Source organism: Ixodes scapularis, unplaced genomic scaffold, assembly GCF_016920785.2.
Source record: "Ixodes scapularis isolate PalLabHiFi unplaced genomic scaffold, ASM1692078v2 PGA_scaffold7__128_contigs__length_106722199, whole genome shotgun sequence".
NCBI lineage: Eukaryota > Metazoa > Arthropoda > Arachnida > Ixodida > Ixodidae > Ixodes > Ixodes scapularis.
Window position 1 is genome coordinate 46629881 of NW_024609882.1, and position 21429 is coordinate 46651309.

General features: G+C 46.8%; 1 protein-coding gene across 2 annotated transcripts in view; it reads left to right on the plus strand.

Annotated features, from left to right (window-relative positions):
- LOC8027059 (putative extracellular sulfatase Sulf-1 homolog) overlaps nucleotides 1-21429 on the plus strand; it is an 86848-nt gene that overhangs the window by 14973 nt on the left and 50446 nt on the right. For both annotated transcript variants that reach the window (XM_029979461.4, XM_029979455.3), the window contains exons 3-4: nucleotides 4820-5059; nucleotides 16517-16838. In XM_029979461.4, the coding sequence (XP_029835321.2) occupies nucleotides 4820-5059; nucleotides 16517-16838 (562 nt within the window). The remainder of the gene's footprint in view (nucleotides 1-4819; nucleotides 5060-16516; nucleotides 16839-21429) is intronic.

Genomic DNA, 21429 nt, shown 5'->3' on the forward strand with positions numbered 1-21429 from the left:
CGACATTTTACAACATTTAATGACGGCAATTGTAAAACATGTTTTTTAACGCAATTGCGAACGCACTACGGCCCTTCTTTTTGAAATACCAAAAATCTGAGTTCGTTGTGATGTTGTCTCCTAAATTTGTATCCTCCCTTGGAAAACATGCTGCCTGGGCAGGCGACACCGCTCAAAACCGTTTTTTTTCGGTCTGCCGGCACCCTCATCTGCCGCTCCTTTTCTCCTCGCTCTGTGTCGCGATGGCAAGAGCACGGAGTTGTGAAAGAAAGTGGACTCTCAGGACTCCGCAATATTTGACGTCAACGCACCGGCACGGATCGTGCGGGAACTTCGAATTCGGCATTTGGAAATTGTTTTTTACTTCACAAATACTGAATTCTAAAGTTTAGAATTTTGAAAGTAATGTCCCAACACCGTTTTCGATCGTTTCGGATAATAAAAAAAAAAATATTTTTATGTGTCAGTGCCCCTTTCAGAACATGGCTATCATGTGGTATGTGATGTCATATGATCCTCTATGCAACGACGGGCGGGATTGGGGCGGGCGTGTGCCAGGCGCAAGTGTCGTCTGCACCGAACCTTTCACCACGTTTTGGTGTCTTACGACATTCAACGACATCCGCACAACTGCGGCATAAGTATGCGCAGGTTGTGTCCGTAGAGGGAACGAAACTCCGAGAGAAAACAATCACAAATGGTGAGACAATGACGACGGTGGTTGTGACGTGGGGGACGGCAGTAACGGAGGGACCATGGTGGCAGGACAGCCGGACGGCTCCCAAGAAGTGTGCTGCGCAAATGCGTTACGCCAATCACGTGGACACCGCTGAGCGCAGAGAGGAAACGTTTCTGATGTCACCCGTTACGCTTGCCTGGAGAATTAAAAACAAGTAAAAAGGGGCAATGGGGATGACATTCAGCTCAATGTTGGCTACACCCATGCCGTAGCCTTGACTTCGCTGTTGGTTGCGCCTCAATTCGCCAGCACGAGTCGGCCGATTCTGGCAACTTGGAGAGTAGCATAGTTTGCTGGACCGTTTAAGAAACATTTAGACGTAACTAGTTCGTAATATTCGACGTGTGGCCTTCCTAGGTGATACTGAACAGGACTGCATTGTTTTTTCAAAAACAAAAATGAAGCGGAGTTGCCCTTTAGCGCCACGAGTGCATGATTATTTTACATTGTTTAGAACAGACAAAAGGAGTTCTGACTCTCTTCAAAATATGGGTCATAAAAATCGCAATCGATTGCACTACATTTGTTGTAGAAAATGGTGTGTTGAACCGTCGAACCGCGACTTGGACTTTTGCTTGGTGTGTCAGAAGCTTTGCCGTTTCTTTTGCACTGGTCAAAAAACATCAAGGAGGCAATGTTTGCTTTCACAACACTTAATTTAACATCCAAGTCGTTTAGTACCCACCCCAGACTCGTCATGCACGAACAAAAAAAAAAATTAAACGAAACGACAAACCCACAAACACATGCTAAGCGAGACTGGCGAGACTTTACAACCGATCGAAGACACTCAACCGATCAAAGACGCTCTCACATGCCTATGCTACTGGAGACACGGAGATACAAAAATCAATCGAAACTCTCAGTGGTGCATAGTCTTACGTTTGTTACTTGCAGATAAAAGATAAAGGCATATCCAGCTTGCCTTTGTTGAGGGTTAAAAAATGTATGGAAGAGTAGCTGCTGAAAAGACTTGTGAGAGCGCAGCATCGCCATCAGACGATGTCACTGTTACATCTGAAAGGAATTGTTCAACTGCCTACCACCAAGGCACGCACTTACTAAATGAGACATTTCCAGTGTCCAATAGGACCGAAGCTTCTTAGGCATGTGACGCAGTGACATGCGACTCCATCAACAAAACAACACCGTCCAAAACCAAATAGAAGAAACAGCAACCACTGCAGACACTGTGGCAGCTATGGTACATGCCGAGAAAATAAAGCTGCTATTTTGACAGAAGACGTCATAATGCCCCGTCTTGTCGATTATTCAAACGCAATAACTTAAACCTACTGGTATCAGACAAAGAAGGAGGTTTTGTAGTGCTTCCTCGTTCTAACTACCTAGACAAGGCTTATGAAGCAATTAATAAGAACTTCAACCAGTTGTTTGATGTCAAGACCAAAAGAGTAAAGGCGAAGGCGCTCCAAATGTGCCATAGGCTTGAGTTGACTCAATTAAGGAAGTTGATTTCTGCTACTACAAAGAACCAGTTGGACATGTTTTTCACCACAAAAACCCACAAGACAGGATGCCCTTTCCGTGTAGTGGTTACGGAGAAAGGATCGTGGCAAGGGGCTATGTCTCGGTTTCTCCTACGACAATTGTCCCATCTTCATCTGGATGATTCATTTCTGGTAAAAAACTCAGAGGAGATAATTTGTTACCTGGAGCAAGATTTCACTACAGCCCGTTATGGGTTTTCTCTTGACGTGGAAGACTTGTTTTATTCGATCCCACATAATAAGCTGTTTACAGCAGTGGGGGAATGCATAGAAGCAAACGGTTCAGTTCCTTTTCAAAACCAATATGGCATGCCGGTGGAATCTTTTTTAGAACTTCTGAGGTTTTACCTTTCTGCCACTCTGGTCAATTTTCATGGCAAGACCTACATGCAAAAGAAGGGCATTTGTATAGGGTCATGTGTAGCTCCTATCTTGTGCGACATTTTCTTGTCTCAATGTGATAGAGAGATAGCCAACAGAACGTCTACCAAACAAATTTCCCGTATTTTTCGATACGTGGCTGACTACTTGGTTCTACTCACATGTTGTCCGGATGACAAAGAGGCACAAGTAATCAACAGCATACGTACAGACTTCTTGGAAGGAGGAAAGGGCCTCAATTTCACTTTTGAGACACCAGCGAATGCGGTCCTGCAATTTTTCGACCTCAGGCTGACGTTCACTCCAGACCATACATGCTGGACGTACTCCCCACGAACCCAGGAAGAACTTTTACAGTTTGACTCGGCCCATTCCAAGCTCATAAAACGCGGTATTGTTACCAGTTGCTTGAGTGCAGCACTAAAGAAATCTTTTGCACATTCAGCAAGTGATAGTTTTAATGCCCAAGTGCAAAGACTCAAGTCTTCTGGGTACCCAAGTTCCCTGTTGTATGAAGTCGCTGAGTGTTTGATTCCTTCACGCGGTAAACGAGACAAAGAAAGGGACAGAAGACACCGACCAACAGTCCTGCCATACATTCATCGTATTTCGTATAACTTAAAGAAGGTGGCCTCCAAGTTCCATGTTGAAGTCGTGCTATCTGCACCGGATAAGTTGAAGAAGCTCTGTCCGAATATCAACAACACGCAGATACTACATGCACAATGTGGAGTAAACCATCGACACAAATACGTGGACTGCAGCTGTGGTGTAATCTATGAGATACCGTTAACATACGGAAAAGTGTATGTGGGCCAGACAGGACGATGTGTTAATGACCGTCTTAGAGAACATGCTCTTGCACTAAAGTCGTCACCAGCAGGACACCTCGCCGTGCATGTACGAGACTGTCACTGCTCGCCTTTGTTGAACAACACCAAAGTGCTGAGGCGTGACGGTGAAAAACGAGCTAGAGAACTTTTCGAGGCGCAAACCATCATCACGCGCGGGAACACCTGCGTCAGCGCCCCTTCGGTGACCCTTTCACCAAAAGAACTTCACTATCTTGAACTCCACCAGTAATGATCCATACACCGCAAGAAGTGTGTATTGTACATTAAGATAGAATTTTAACTTGTGTTTCACATTAGGTCCGACGAAGTGTTCAACATCTGAACGTTGTGGCTTATTTTCTGAGATTTTTTCTTATTTCTTCTTCCTTTAGTACAGCAACCCAAGGTAGTCACGATTTTGGCGTTTTTCTTCTTCTTTTATCAAGACAACCTAGGGCGCGGTTGTATTTTCGTTGGGTTTTCCTCTTCCTTTTATTGTTAAAATGCTTCACTTCCTTCTTGTCTTTTTCTATTAAAACGTCAGTTGTGAGTCGCGCTCTGTCCTGTCTGTTTTACCTTTCTCTTCTCTTGTCGTTTGCGCTAATTTTATCTGATCATGTTTAACCAACTAGCCCAACAGATGGTATTGACATAATAACAAAGTTGTTATTTTAATAAAATACGTCAAAACTAAAAAAAAAAATTACCATGTTTTTTTAGAAGTGACGGTACGATTCTGGAGATAATTTTTAAAATTATTTTGACAGTGGCCATTGAAATAGTCACTGCCTTTATCGAAATTGGGGAACCCCGAAAAACCCCGTGTTGTGTTCTCCTCGAATAACGAAAAGCCGTGCTTCATGGGGGGCAAATCTTTGTCTGCAGGTTTATTTTGTGTCAACCAGCAGCATGAACCCCAGTGCACTGTCTGCGAGGCTTCTCCTTGCTTCAGAATGGCCAATTTTATCTCGGCTAATTTTTTTATCGGTACTGGGACGTTCTCCAAGTAGTCGGGTTATGCATATGTTTCCTGGGATTGGGGAGTCACATGCCCGTGTCCTATTTTCTTCAACACGAGCCCCTTTAAACCCTAAATTTTCGTCCGACTTGGAAAAAAAAAGAAAAACCCTTAAAAACAGCCCCCGCAGTTCAAACATACTAAGTCTGCCATCCACAAAATCTATAGAGTCTCGTCGTAGTGAGTGATTTTGAGGAAACGAGTCCTTGCGTAAATAGCCTGCACCGCGCAAAGTTTTAACTCTTAAATGCGCACAGTCCACAGACCATGGTCCGGAAGATACGGTTGTCACTCCGAAGATTGAGTGTTCTCGTTTTCTCTCCTTCCTTGCACCATGCAGGCTCGATGGGGTTCATGCCCAAGACAATGTCGATCCTGGGGCAGGGCGGGGCCCACTTTCCGCATGCCTACGTGTCCACGCCCATGTGCTGTCCGTCCCGGAGCTCCCTGCTGACGGGCCTGTACGCCCACAACCACCAGGTGCACACCAACAACGACAACTGCTCCTCCCCGCAGTGGCAGCAGGAGTTTGAGTCGCGCTCCTTCGCCACCTACCTCAGCAGCGCTGGCTACCGAACAGGTGGGGTGCCTTGCCGGTCTTTGTTCTTCGTGGTCGCCAACAGAGCGAGAACAGTGAAGCGTGTCTTTCTTTCAAATGCCGGGCCTCTAGCGTGCGCCCCATGCCTTCCGCAGCGCTTTGGCCACTCTCAGGCGCCCGGGGCGCGCGAGGCATTTTAAGTGTCGTCAGAGGTAGGAAGCTTGCGCTGGAGGCGGGACAACTGAAGTTCCTCCCTGCTGTTCTCACTTTGTAAGCGACTGTAGTCATTAAACTTCATTCGTTGAACTTCATTCCACTTTCGGATCTGTGATGTTTGCACGGAAGGCCTATAGGGCTAGGGATCAGTCGTAAAAATGTCTCGAGAAAGTGTCAGAAAAAGATTGACAGGGGGGTTTTGTGTGCCAACCCAGCGAAGGGCATCTGCCACGCCCCGGTGGAGGACCGGGGGTTAATATAGAACGCTTGGGGATCTTTCAACGTGCAATCGTCTCTGTCAGAGTGTGGGCACCTCATTCGGGATTTGAACCTGCTGTATCATTAGCGACAAAACGAATGTGGTGCAGTCAAACCTGTTTATAACGAACAGCAGGAAGCGCCACGATCAGTTCGATATAGCAAGTAGTTCAATATAGCAAAAACCCTTACAGGGAACTTCCACAATTCGTTCATTATATGCTGGTCATTTTGCCAAAAGTAAACAATTTGTGCCACTTATCACCCAAGAAATACATTGATAAAAATGTTTGTGCATGCGTGCATCTTTTTTTAGCTTATCTTCCCTTTTGAATCGCTTCTCTTCGTAAAAAAACGCTTTGTGCTGAATTTTTTTTTTTTTTCTGTGCCCCTTTAGCAGGATTGTTTTTCTTCGCTCATTTTTCTTTGCGGCTTGAGCTTCTGGAATTTTCTTTCTTTCCTAATTTTTTTTCTTTTTTTGGAGGGGGGTCTTTAGTCCACCCTACGATGGACTAAAGACAAAAGCTACTGACCACCAGATCCAGTCACAAGCCACTTAGAAATTGCCTGGTATTTGGCTTCAATGCATGTGTCGGTGCTCGCGTCTAATGGGGATGGGCGGACACTGGTTCGAATTGAATAGCACTGAATGACTCACCAATTTTACATCGCAAAGAAAGCGACAACATTCAGGCTCTTTGCAGTGTTGAAGCTACAGAAATTATGCAGCACTTTTTGATTCGGAGCATTATTCGTCCACCCCTAATAAATGTTAATCATGTCATAGTTTAACGTGTAACATGATTGGATCTGGCGGCCTCTGGCTTTGACTTTTAGTCAATCGTAGGATGAGACAAAGTATAGGAGTATAGGAGACGATTGTTTGCGCATTTCTGGAAGCCTTCCCGCGGGGAAAAAGTTTGATATAGCCAATATGTTGTTCCTTCTAAAAAGTACTTTTTACACGCATTTTTGTTCAACTTTTCCGTGAGTTCGATATCGACAATAATTCGCCGTACGTGGGTTCGTTCTAAACGGGTTTCACTGTAGTGCCACGCCCCAGTGGGAGGTCGGCTTGGATTGGCTCGGCCAATGGCCGATACATCCCCTTTTCTTTATTGAAAAAATAAAAATGAATAATGCGAAAACATACTCACGTTGAAGCCACTTCGTTCATTTGATGTTGCACCGTCGCACCTCTTGCTGGAAGTTCTCGTCGTAAGTCAAGCGGCGTGGCTGGCGCACCTGTTGGGACGCTCTCGCTTCGGCGGAGGGGATGATGGAGATGATCGAGGATTTAGACCAGTGGTACTGCTGGTGCTGTAGTGCTGAGCTGCCAACTGAGGCGGTGTGGTAGGCGGCAGACCTTCTTCATCAGTGTCGGCTTCATTCGAGGAAGTGTGCGACCCTTGTGTTTTGAGAAAATGCCGACAGTTTAGGCGCATTTTTCGACCCCGTTCCGTGTGAAGTCGATACGACCTTGGTCCTTCGCCGCACACAACCTGCACTTTTGTGTCCCAGGACTTGATGCCTCTAAATCAAACTTTCTCGCCACCTTCCAAGGGAACGAGGCAGTGTCCCCAATTCATGTTCTGGGTATATTTGCGTATGGGGCATGCTGGACTGGTAGCAAAGTCTGGCAGAAGCAGGGGGATGGCATCATGTGATTTTTTTGAAGCCTAGTCATAAAAAAATGTCGGCCCGGAAGTGCCCCGGTTGGCGGTGTACTCTAAAATTCTGCCTCGTTCGGTGGGATTTACGAGTTACGGAGCCGTCGAAACAGACGGGTGGAATTAAGACGGCGAGTTAGGCTGGTTGGTCCTAGAGCTCTAGTTGGTCCTGTCTGCATCTATTCTCGTATCCCTTTTGTTTTGGCGTTTAACTTTAAGCATAACGGACGGAGCGGACCGAGGAGCGACGCGGCGATGCCCGAGATCGTCGAGATGCGGAGTCTGCGAACCATCAAGCGTGAAATCCGCGTGAGAACGCAGAGCACCGCTTGAGCAACAGTTCTGACGACGGAGAACGACATCAAAGGTGTAGTCTCTATCGAAGGGTCACCTTGCAAAGTGTTTGCGATCGCGGCGGTCACGCTTGATTGTGTGGACGAATCGTGCTGGTGTTTCCTAACCGCGATGGGATTGTGTAGTGTACAAAATTGCAGTAATCGGTCCGAGCGGTCGAAAAAGTCGCCCACTGATGTTTCGTTTCATCGATGAGTGCGTTCACCCTTTGCTGATGAAATGCTTCATTGGCAAAGACATCTTTAGTTCATTAAATGACCACATGCTTGACAGTGAACCTATAAAGAACCACGTTTATCATCTCATGCGGTCTGTATGCACAGAAGTACCTGGACATCAGACAGCGAAGCATAAGCACTGTGTCCACAGATGTACTCCAACTAAAAGTAAGGCGAAGGCACATCGAATTCGCACAGTTCAAAGGCCAGTAGCCATATGTATATAAGCCAGATTAAACAGATTACCATGTCTTATGTCAGCCTTGTAATTATTTTGTCCGTCTGAGTATCTTATAAGTCAATGTTGTGTTGCAGATCTATTGATATGCTGTAAATGAGTGTTGTATATATTGTTTTTATTTTCAAAGTGATTCTAATGTAAATAAAATACGGGAACTAAGACACCTTGAGACAAGTGGAACTAGGCTTTACTCGCGGTGACAAAAGGAAGCTGCCTCAGCAAGGTAAGTTGATATCCCACGAGCTCAGCAGGAGGGGTATAGAGTTCACCATGATTCGTTTTCATTCCTGTGTCGGATCTTCCGAATTTTCGGGCGGACGCCTCGCATCGCTAAATCATTTCTTGTTGCCGAAGACATCGAGATGACACCGTCTGCTCTTGTGCGTTTTCGCAAAAAAAAAAAAAAAAGGTTTTTTTTTTTTATCAGTTTGGAAGAGAAAGCTAAAGCACACGGAAGGACCGCTGCCCAGGACCGGCTCGCTCGAATGCAGCGTCTCAGCTGAGACGGACTTAAAAAAGCACTGTCAAGGTTGGAGCGCGCGAGTGCGTAAAACGGGATTTAAGATTGAGCGCTGCCTCTGACAGCGCTTTCATGAGACAGTCTCTGCTGAGACGCTGCTTCGAGCGAGCCGCTCGACTTACATTACGAAGCCTCCTAGAGATTCACCAACGACGTAGGTGCACCGCGAAGAAGCAGACGCTACAAATCCGACACCCACCTTCAGCGCTCACTGCCTACTCCGTAAACACAAGGCAAAAGATAAGCAGACGCTACGAATCCGACACCCAGCGCTTCCGCGCTCGCTGCCTATTCCGTAAATACAAGGCAAAAGAAAGACAAGCAGACGCTACAAATCCGACAGCCACCAACTCCGCGCTCACTGCCTACTCCGTAGATTGAACATACTACAGCTCACCATAATAGCGCCTCTACTAGAACCTACCGGAAAAAGTCCCGTGCCGGGGCCGACTCGTCCCGAGATGCATACCGTTTCCGGAAAAAATCTGAGGAGGGTAGGAGGAGAGGCGGCTTCAGAAGAAGTTGCCTTGCGGAGGCTAGGCTCGTGACGTCATGCCATCCCCCTGGGCAGAAGAGTGTGCGGCCTGCGACCCATTAGTGGTTCTGTTGGAGTTGCTCCCACTCTCGAGTGGTGTCGCTTTGTAATTCGGTAGGCCTAGCCAAAAATATTCGCCGGAGTGTGCACATTTCTTGAGGAGCTTCTTTACTACCTGGACACCTTTTTCTGCGAGGCCATTGGATTTGGTGAAGTATGGGCTGGAGGTCGCATGCACAAAATTGAAGTGTGAGGCGAAATCGGAGAATTCTCGTGCCATGAACTGGGGTCCACCACCTGTACATTCTTCCGTAGGTATTCCGTGTCTTGATAAAACGCTTGACATAGAGTCAATAACTGTTTTTGACGTTGTGTTCTGGGGTTCAGCATTTTCTGGAGAATTGGAATAGGAGTTGTGAATGACCATGTAGGTCCTTCCAGCAAATTGACACACGTCTGCCCCAACTCTTGCCCAGGGCTACCGGGGGGTCTCGCGGAGCATCAGTGGTTCATCTGAATGACGATAGGCAATGTGTTCACGTGGAAGGCATTTGCTGATCCACGCAGCAAAATCTGTGGTTATTCCCGGCCAAAGCATTAATTGCCTCGCGTGATATTTGCATTTTACCACCCCCAGATGTCCGCAGTGCACGCGCTGCAGCACCTCTGATCTTAGGTTTTGTGGAATAACCACCTTCGAGCCCTTCAGGAGTACACCATTGTCTACTGAAAGTTCAAGTTGGAATGGCTTAAACTTGCCTTGCAATGGTGCTTTCTTCATCAGATCATCGATGACATCCTGAAGTTTTCCATCCTGCGCAGTTTCTTTGACGAGTCGTGTCCTGGTCTTGTCACTCACAACGGTAGACGGGATAGATGCCACACGGACTTCAACGTCGTCCTTGGTCGCATCAGTGGTTGCCGTTGTCAGGTGGGACAGTGCATCTGCCAGCACAAGTTGCTTGCCGGGGACAAACTATAATGTGGAGGCGTGGTGGCATGTCTCTAATGGTCTTTTGTGCAGTCGCTAGTAATGGACGACGATCGGTCTCAATCATGACGGATTAGCCGTACGCAAACTCGTGAAACCTTTCGCATCTGAACACAATGCCCAGATTTTCCTTTTCAATTTGGGAGTATCAGCTCCCACTGCCCGTCAGAACTCGTAACGGATAGCTCACTGGGCGCCATTTCTTCTTGTGCTGTTGAAACAGAGAAGTGCCTAAAGCTCCTTTCGATGCTTCAGTTGTCAGTTTAATTGATCTTGAGGGGTTAAAAATGGCTAAAACTGGACCCTTCGTTAACATGCGCTGTAGTACACTCACGTGTATGGGCGCTGGTCTGTTCGAAAACTGAGTCTTCTTTAACAATCTAAGCATGGCTGGCTTTGTTGATAGATTAGGAAGGAACTTGCCAAAGCAATTGACTACTCCTAAAAGCTGTTGAATCTCCTTCTTGTTTGTTGGGAGCGGCAGTTCATACAGGCAGTGCACTGGCTCAGGATCGGGTTTGATACCCTCCCAGCTAGCTGATCTTGTCTCATTGGTAGCGTATCTCATCTACTCCAAACCTACATGGTTAAGCGTTCCGTGCGATGCCATTCAACTTTGCAGCTCTCAATGCTGCTCCTAGTTGTGAATCATGTTCTTTGCGTGGAGGACCTCCCTCGAGAATGTCATCATGTAAACTTGGACACTTGGGACATCATCAAAGACTTGGCTCATGGCTCTCTGGGAAACCACAGGTGCTGAAGCAATGCCAAAAGAAAGTCTTAGATAGCAGTAGTGCCCTAAGGGCATTGCGAATGTGCAGATCTGGGATGTAGAGTTGTCAACCGAGGTTTGGTGAAACCCGCTATTGGCATCTAGCTTGCTAAAGTATTTTCCGTTGGCCAGCTCCACTTCAACATCTTCCCTGTGTTGAAGCGTTGAAGTGTTTCCTTAAAAAGGGAACTGAAAATGTTCCCTTTTTAAGGCAGCATTTACGTGCTTTGGGGTCCATACAAACGTGGATCTTCCCACTTTTCTTTAGTACCACCACCAAAGGGCTTACCCAGTCGGTCGGCTCTTGAACTTTCTCAATGATGCCGCCGCCGACCATCCTATGAAGCCCCGTCTTCAAAGGGTCCCGGATAGCGTGAGGAACATGTTGGACCGTCATGACAACTGGTTGACTGTCTTGCTTAAGTACCACAGGGGTGGAACGGCTGCGCCATTAGCGCCATTTAGCGCCAGACGCATTTGTCTGCGCCATCCTGCGCCATGTTGAGAAAACTGCGCCACAGCCAATGAACACCTCGCGCCATTATGCACCAAATCGCAAAACGTGCGTCAAAAAATTTGTATTTTGTATTGGTTTCGGTTTCTATCTACTCGATTGGCAACAATGAGCGCGTTTAGCTTGATCGGCCTTGCAATCCTTTGTTCTGTTTATTTTCCCTGTGTATCCCGAGTCGAAAGTGCGCGAAAAAACTCCGGGGTCGGATTCCAAGCGCTACACCACCTGTGACTGGGTTGCCAGTCACAGGTCAACCATAAGCGGTTAAACAAGTCACAAAGAGGTGAGGCCCGGGTTCCGGACGTCAGCCAGTTGAAAACAAATGAGCAAAAGATTCCTTTTAGTATTTCCTCGTTAGAAGTTGGAACCGCATTCCCGCAAGATAAATCGTGATATGATACAACTGAAACGCGGTCCGATCCGAAACTTTGCCGGCCAGCAGCTCTCACGCGAGCGGTAAATCTGCTCGGCGTATTTAACCTTGGTCCTGCTTATCGCTTAGAATACGATAACTCCGTTAATCCTCGTCTGCTGCTTCGATATTGAGTTGCACAAAAGGATAAACTCGAATTTTGTTGCCCTGTTCCTCCGCGCAACTGCACGTCCGCTGCTTACGCACGTCACATGGTTTGCACACATAATTACTATGTCGAGCATGCGTGGGTTGTGCTATAAGCAGTGCTGTTTTGCATTTTGAACAGCTAAAAGCCACTCAGAAAATTTCAAGGACACTATTTTTAGAAAAATATGGCACTTGCTTTTTGGTTCTCATTAAGGCTCACAACGTTTCAAGTTTTCGCATCTGTTACACTGTTATCCCATCTACCTAGGTCCCTAACCACTCGTGTTCATGTGTGCTGCTAAGCACAATCGAAATTGCTCCCGTGCTTGTCTAAGACACAAGCTGAAGTGCAATGAAAACGGATCTGCGCTGCTCCTAGCCTGCTCCAGAACGTAGTTTTAGCTGCTCCTAACCTGCTCCAAAACAGCTGTTTCAGCTGCTCCCGTGGCTGCTCCCAAGTACATTTTAGGAGTTCCACCCCTGGTACCATATTGTACTCCCTCTTGGTTCTTCCCAGCGCCTGGAACACATCTAGAAATTCGGACATTGCCTGCTGCTGTAGATCACTCTTGTCCCGTACTGAATCTACTCGGTTCACCGAGCCAAACTGCTCACAGGCCTCGAGACCAAGGGGGGCTTGCTTACCCTTCTTCGTGATGAAAAAATTTAAGCCAACTTCTTCTATAAGTCTGGACATTGAGACATACTTTTCCGACATGCTCTAACGTCTTTCCTCCGTAGCAACAACGCAGGGTCGTGGAACTCGGCGCGGGAGTCGTTGAAAAGTGCAGGCTCTTGAACATTGAGAGGGGTAGCAGATTTACCCCAGCACCAGTGTCGACTTTCAAGCGGGTGTCATGACCACCGACCCTTGCAATGACTTTCCAGTCATGCTCCTTCTTTGCCTTTTCTCCATTGACATAAAATATTGAAGTCATCGGCATCACCCATGGGGCTCGTGGTTTGGTTGACGTTGTCAAAAGATTTTTCGTGCTGTTGCAAACCTTAGCAAAGTGGTTTTTCTTTCCACACCTTTTGCAAGGCTTGCCAGATGCTGGGCAGGAGCGGGGCTTATCTTCTTACCTCGCTTTTTTCTCTGCGAGCGACTGGGTCGATTGTTTGTTCCAGGTGCTCAAAGGTTTTTTTTTTTTTTTCTGGCGTTCGGAGGTCTCTGCAGACTTGCGGAAATCCACGGCCTTGTTGATGATTAGGTCTTTTTCACGCAGAAGTCGTTCCCTGCAGTTTCTTATTGGACATGCCGTACACCAGTGGATCACGCAGCATGGAGTCAGCCAGATCCCTGAAGTTGCAGGTCCTTGCCTTCAGCTGGACGTCTCGGAACAAGAGCTCGAAACTTTCCCCTGGCTCTGGCACTCTGGTCCGGAAGTTGTTCCGGTCGTAGGTTTCGTTGACCTTCGGAAGACAGTAGTCCTCGAACCGCCTCACCAGGACGTCATAGTTTCCTTTTAGGGGCGAAGCTCCTTAGGGTTTAGCCTTGTCCGTCCGGCGTCCGTGCTCACATCAAATATTGCCATCCCATCTGTCTTCTTAAAGAAAGAAAAAATGTTTGCACAGTCGGCAGGACTCGAATCTGTGCGGGGAGACCCCAATAGGTTCCTAGTCCATCGCCTTAACCGCTCGGCCTCGACTGCGGGGCGAGTAGGGGGCTCTGAGATGTGGTAGTAACTCAAGAGCTGGGGTTACCAAACGCAACCCGGAATTCAGCACTACCTATGAGGAATAAAAAAAAAAAATCAGCACCATCAGCACTACCTATGAACAATATAATCAGTACCATCAGCACCACCAGAGCTTCGCCCCAATCAACATCATTCACAACGTGGAGATGTTGGGATTTTTTCTCTTCTGTCAACTGGAACGTGTTGAACACATGCATCGCCTTCTGACTGGCGACGTGTGGAGGAAAATTGCAGCCTTTTTCTGCGACGTCCTGCGCTCCCTTGTTTTTGTTGCTCTGAAGTACAGCTCCGGTCATTGTTGGCAGCACCTCCAGTTGTCTGCCGCATTTTCGGGCAGTCGCAGTCCTTATGAGGGGTTTCTGCTCGGCCATGCCTGATCTCTGTCTTCTCAGGTATGGGCGGAAGGTTGTCGAGCCACTTCTGACATTGTGTATCGTTAGCTAAAGCATGTTTACTAACTACAAACAAGCATGTTGCAGTGCCACGCCCTGGCTGGGAGGTCGGCTTCCCGCCACCTGGGGATTTGCAGGCCGGCGCTTTACCTCTGATCCTCTGAGGCACCTACCGAGAAAGTGAAACGCAAAAGTGTGACGCAAAAGTGCTACACGTTTAGCGGAATGGACCGGTCTCACCAGCCAGTTTTGTTACGCCATCGCTGTCGCCATGCATCGTGAGAACTGTAATCCTCCTGCACGCGCAGACTTAGAACTACAAGCGTAAAGTGATCATTAGCAAATGAATGACCTAAACTGCACTAATTACCTTTTGAAATGTTTACCTTAGTTGGCACATTCCAATTCTAGATGTGTTTCCCATTGTCAAGATCTGCCATAGCTGTTGTTAAATTAAAACAGCTAAATTCTGCTCTGTGCTATATCCTCTGGTGAATTGATTTATTTAGTTATTAATTTCTTCAAAATACCTCAAAGACCGTTTGGCATTGCATAATCCAACTTGGCAAAAAAATTTAACAAAACAAATTAAATTGTATTAGTGAACCAAAAATTACATATACTAATACAAATTAAGTGTTTAATACAAGTAAAAATAATGCAAGCACATAGACATGAAATAAATGGAACTCTCGTATATTTCATAACACAGCCTAAAACATTTAATTTTATTCAAACTCGTGTTTATTAATGTGTAATAAAAATAATTTCCAATTCTGAGCAGAAATTTTCTGGATCTGAAATAAAAACAATCGCGTCGGGAAGTTTGTTCTAAACTTTCATGGAGCAGAGCAAAAGAAAAAAATAAAGATCTTTTTATGCAAAACAAAATATGAAAATTGAAGTTTGTGGTACCTCTTAACACTTACACAGTCTTCCAAGTCACGTGCCCAGTGACACTGTGGCGGGGGATACAGTCTCCCTGCGCGCTCTCTGCGATTTTCGACTTACCACGTTCCGGTTTGGGCACAATGGAACACTGCACCCAGTCAGCATCGCCTATGGTCGCGGTGGACGGTCGGTGTTGAGGCAAAAGACGGCATGCAGTCTCTTTTCCGTTCATCGAACAAACCCAGTTCACCATGGGATGTTGGCAGTGGGGAGGGGACAGTTTTGTTGACTTTGGGTAGATGGCATTTCGAGGACTTTTGGCTGTAATATATGAGGCTTTTGATGCATTCATTTATGCCTAAATGACGAGATTTTTAAAACCTAGCCTTGAATTGAGCAGAAAATCTCATAATTTTCTAACTTACAACAGTGTCCCCCCCAATGATGTCGCACCGTGGTCTCTATGTGGGACATACGCAGCTGCTGATCGCGGAATAGTATCTTTCTTTCTTTGCCATTATTCAACGGAATCAAAGTGTTTCAGGGGAAAGTGACATACCCTTCCTCACGTGTGCCAGGATGAACAATATACGAAATACAGGCACCAAATTCTTTCAGCTGAAAATTGTCGACTGAGCGTGAAAATTGTTGACAGGAGACGGAGATACCAAAATGAAAACAAAAAAAGTGACCGAGTTCTCATCTTAAAGTGACGTTCACCTCTGCCGTGGTCGCGGGTAGCGATTCGTTGTGAACCGATCTGGCAGCAGTCCGCCATCTTGTTGTGCATTTAGGCTGCTTGGAATGGCGTAACGTAGTGAATGACTTTGGCAGTGTCGGTGATCCCGATTGAAATAAATGCAGAGAAGTGGCAAATGACCACTTGCAACATTGTACTTTGTCTTTTAACGCAGAATTCCATTCTTACAGAAGCTAACTTAGATTTTGTCGTCTGAAGGCTGCCTTCGGAAGGATGCGGCAGACAGCAAAGTCAGCCATCTGCCAAACACCTGTTCTGCCAAAGAACTTCGCATATTTGCACGCATTGCGTGTGAACACGCCATGAACCGCCCCACGCGATGCTCCCTGACCTCAGTCTGTGCATTCGTGCGTTCCTTGTGCTGTCACAAGACAATCAAAAGAGGACCTCTTTGCTATGCTTCACAAACACACAACTATTCTGCATATGAGGGTTTGATGAGTTCATAGATCTAAATATAGTGGAAAAATTGTTTTATCTTCAGTTTTCGAGAAAACACCAGTGTCACACACTTTATATGGGGAGACTAAACTTGACAGGCTTTCAAACCAACCCAGACCACCTTAACTTATGGCAAAACAAACACTTCTAATCTATCGTCCACTTTCTTTTTTCGGCCATCTCCAAGGCAAAGTGCTGGCCTACAGATCCTCAGGTGGCGGGTTTGAACCTCTGTCAAGGTGCGACTGAGATTCTGGTCGCACGTCGAAAAATCTCCAGGCGGTTGAAATTAATCCTCAGTCCTCCGCTGGGGCGTGCCAGACACACACCCTTCATTGGTTTGGCACATAGAACTCTTGAATTTGACCTTTTATACCCATCTCTCACTCCCTTTCTCGCTCTCTCCCTGTGGCACCAATGCCGGTGCTTACGACTCGCCGCTCCCGTCTCCGCCCCTATTGCAGCCTACTTCGGCAAGTACCTGAACGAGTACAACGGGAACCACATCCCTACGGGGTGGCGGGAGTGGGCGGCCCTGGTGCGCAACTCGCGCTTCTACAACTACACGGTGAGTGTGAACGGCCACAAGCGCAAGCATGGGGAGGACTACGCTCGGGACTACTACCCGGACCTGGTGGCCAACGAGAGCCTGGCCTTCCTGCGCCAGTCCAAGCAGCTCTTCCCCACACGGCCCGTCATGATGGTCGTCTCCTTCCCCTCGCCTCATGGGCCCGAGGACTCCGCCCCTCAGTACCAGCATCTCTTCCACAACGTCACCACGCACAGGTCAGTGTGCAACCTGTTGTTCCCCTCAAGTTGCGGGACGTTCTGCGTTGCACGGTCGGTCGGCGCCTTCGTGAGTTGCGGGACGTTCTGCGGTGCGCAGTCAGTAGCTGCGTGCATAGGTTGAGGGATGCTAGTCTGCAAAGTGCAGGGGTGGTCCAGTTACACCATTCGCACCATTTTGAGGAATGATTCCCGCTAGCCTGTGCCTTCCGGCACCCGACGGTAAAAATCGTGCCAAGCTGTGCCAAAGCATTTACTATAGTTGGTGACAGGTTAAGATTGATGTGGAAGTCCCTCCCACCTCTTTTTAATTTAGCAGAGCGAATGCTGGTGAAGATGTTGCCCCCTCTCCAGCGCTCTTCTGAAGTGAAAAGAGGCGGGAGCAGCTTTTAATTTTCTTTCAACCTGTGGCCGACTATAGAGGGATTGGTCTTTGGAAGAGTTTCCACTTTCATCCGGCAACCGTGGCAGCCTGGAGGGTTTAGTGTTTAGCCATCACAATCCAATTCAGTTCAGGTTTCTGACTTTGTGGCATTTTTGCAGCTTCATTCTAGGATTCATGCTGCATCACTGCGTTAACACAGCGCAGATCAGTCGGTTTTAGTGGCCTTTTTGAGTGCACTACAAAAGATGAACTAATTCAAGTAATTTTGTACTTATGCGTGCATATGTTAAAAAGCGAGAAGCGACCTTGTAGAAATGCGCTTCGCGCATGGTTCTTATTTCATTAGCTTGCTGGGTTGGGATTGCTCTTTGACGGACCATTGCTTTTTCTTTCATGTGCACTAATGTGAATCCTGGTTTGCACTACTTGTTAAAACGTCTATGCATTAGGAAACCCAGAAGGTTTTTATTGATTGAGCTTTCACTTACTAAACCATTACAGCTTCAGATTCTCTGCAGCAAGATCACAATCACAACCAAAAAAGGAAAGCAAATTTGTAGGCATGGGTGAATAGAGGATTTTGGGTCCGAATCGAATTCGAAGCGAATAGTGATTTTGGCCGAATAATTTCGAATAGAATAGTTCGAATAGTACAAGCAACAAATACCACAAGATATGTTTAAACTATAGTTTTATATTTACCCTTATTTGGTATTAGAAGTACTGTAATTGTTAATTTCAAGTGTATTGAGTTCGGGAGCACGAAATGGTCGAAATGGTCTGAAGCTTGTGCCACTTGGCCGGAAATCCAAGCCAGAGTAGGTCAAACCAGTTTATATCGAACTGGCAAGAAAACGTCTACCAGTTCGATATAGCGGGCAATTCAATATAAAAGTTTTAATGAATTTGACTCTCGAAAATCCACTTTCTGCTGAAATATTACACAATGAAGTAGTCTTGCACCTTTTGCTGCTTTTTCTCCATTGCATCTGCGATAACAATATTTTTCTACGCTATCGACGGACTCCAAAATGCTGATGCCGAGAGCACGGAGCACGTCCGAGCGGGAGCACCTTGTCCTGCAGAACGCCGTTTTGTACACCTAAGCACTTCTTACGAGTTTTGAATGCGAAAGAATGCACGTGACTCTTCCGCTCTCTTCTTTTGTCTGCGGTGTACTTCCGTCGACGATCGAGCGCGTGTGCTGCCTTCGGCGCGCTGATCTTGGGTGTGGAGAGAAGGAGCCGCTGCCTCACGGACACGCAGTGCCATGGGGTGGCGGTCCTTGAAACTGACGTGCAGCGGCCAATGGGAGCCCAGGGGTGGAACGGCTGCGCCATTTGCGCCATTTTGCGCCAGACGCATTTGTCTGCGCCATCCTGCGCCATGTTTCGGAAACTGCGCCACAGTCAATACCTCGCGCCATTATGCACCAAATTGGAAAACGTGCGCCAAAAAAATTGTATTTTGTCTTGGTTTCGGTTTCTATCGACTCGATTGGCAACAATGATCGCGTTTAGCTTGGTCGGCCTTGCAATCCTTTTTTTCTCTTTATTCTCCCTGTGTATCCCGAGTAGGAAGTGTGCGAAAAAAACTCGGGGTTCGGATTCCAAGCGCTACACCATCTGCCTCTGGATTGTTATTCTTCAACCATAAGCGGTTAAACAAGTCGGTCGAGGTAAGGTTGAGTCGTTAAGCGTCAGATTGCCTGAGGCTCCGAAGCCCGGGATCCGGACGTCAGTCAGTTGAAAACAAATGAGCAAAAGATTCCTTTGAGCACTTCATCGTTAGAAGTTGGAACCGCATTCCTGCAAGATAAATCGGGATTTGATAGATCTGAAACGCAGTCCGATCCGAAACCTTGCCGGCCAGCAGCTCTCACGCGAGCGGTAGATCTGCTCGGCATACGTTAACCTTGCTCCTGCTTATCGCTTCGAATACGATAACTCCGTTAATCGTAGTCTGCTGCTTCGATATTGAGTTGCACAATAGGATAAACTCGAATTTTGTTGCGATATTGAGTTGCGCAATATGAGAAACTCGAAATTTGTTTCCCTGTTCTTCCGCGCAACTGCACGTTCGTTGCTTACGCACGTCACGTGGTTCGCACATAAAATCACTCTGTCGAGGACGTGTGGACTGTGCAATAAGCGGTGCTGGTTTGCATTTTGAGCAGCTGAAAGCCACTCAGAAAATATCAAGGCTCACAAAGTTCCAAGTTTTCGCATCTGTTACACTGTTATCCCATCTGCCTAGGTCCCTAACCACTCATGTTTATCTGGGCTGCTAAGCACAACTGAAATTGCTCCCGTGCTTGTCTAAGACACAAGCTGGCGTGCAATGAAAACTGATCTGAGCTGCTCCTAGCCTGCTCCAGAGTGTAGTTTTAGCTGCTCCCAACCTGCTCCAAAACAGCTGTTTTAGCTGCTCCCGTGGCTGCTCCCAAGCACATTTCATGAGTTCCACCCCTGGAGCCTCGTTGCTTGAAACTATGACGCGCTCCAGTCAATGGGACCGAAGTCGAAATCCATCAGCTTTTCTCCGCTCCTTTGGTATTGGGAAAACTAGGTGCCGTTGTCTAGGCTTTTCGCGTGATTTCATAGCTGGGAGCTGGCTTCACTTGGAGAAAGGATTTAAGGTGCCGTTTGGTGCTGCTTCAAAGCTGATGACGTCGGTTCGCTCCATGGGACAGTTAATGCTTTTGCATCAAAAATTGGAGTGCGATAGAAGGCACGCACTGCATTTTACAGCTTTCTCAAAAACAGTACAACTTCGACGCGCTTTTAAAAAGACACTGACACACCCCAAAAATATTTTTTTTAATTTTTTGCCAGGCGATTTAATATGGTGTCAGAAGACTAGCCAATTCATATTTTGCTACGGAGTCACATATATTTTTTATAAAGCCAGAAAATGCAACTGCTCGAAACTGAAACTTTCAAACGGAGGTCAGAGAAATGTAAATTAGAGTGCCGGATGTCACGTGGCTCACCCAACCGTGCGTTTTTTTTTTTCCCATCCTTTTTTTTTGGTTGCGGGCAGCAGACGACATGCAGTGCAAGAACCTTTTGCCGTGTGATTGCTTTGCAGTTGTGTTTGTTCCGCTCGCTGTTCTGCGCTTCAAGATGGGTTATTTTGTTCATTGAAGAGTTGGAAAGGAGTAGCGAGTGCCTGTGGGGAATTCCCATGACCGGCTCCGAAAAGAATGCCCCCAATATGTTCCGTGAAGAGCTGCCTCACAGGTCCTGAGTCCAAAAGGGGCATTGTGCGGCAGAGTCTGCACAAGTTTCCGAAATATCAACAGGTCGGGATCAATGTCTGGTTGCAGTGCCTGCAGAACAGTTACGCACAGCTCAGAAAGCGGACGCTACCCGATTTATATGCTGCTTGCATTTTGTGGAAATTGACTGCATTTAGTTGCCTGGTGTCAAAAAAGGAATTCCATACCATTTAGTTTCGTGACGCTTCATCCACAACATTTGTTTTTTTCAGTGATAATTCTGAATGAAAAGAAATGTGGAAATATCACAAAATGTCTGACAAAAAAAAAAAACACAGTACACTTACACTGTGGATTGAACCTGGGTCCGCTGCGTGTGAAGCAGACATCTTTTCACTGAGCTACTAGGGGAATTCTTTCGTTCATAGTAATGCAGTCGGTCGACTCTAGGTCGGAAAGCTTGCTGCCGATTTCTCTCCAGCAAAGGCACTCCTTAGGCTGAAAGTCTGGCAGTGCCACGCATTGGCCACATTCGCACCTAGTAAAGAAATCATACGCGTGCATATTCAAATCGAAGTACATACTTTGTGCTTGACGTTTCTGCGAGGGATGTCTTCAGCCATGAGAAGGGGCGACGGCTCGGTGACGTCTTCGTACAAATCGGCTTGGTGGTCGGGTGCGTCGTACGGGATGAGTCCGAATTCTTTTTATCAGCCCAAAACTTCTCTCAAAGAAAGACAGATTCACCGGTACCGCGAACAACAGTTCTGAAGTAAAGGCCCCACGTCCGTCGTCCGCTGCCATCACCGTCCAGCCCGCGAGCCTCACGATATGCAATACGACGCCATGTTGAGAATTCACAGTGAACACACAGAATACTTACAATTCTCGGTGCAACATTTTTTTTTTTGAACCAACGTTTTTGCAGTTTTTTAGAAGCCACAAGAAATGGGTCTCATATTTTTTCATTTTTAACATTGAGTGTG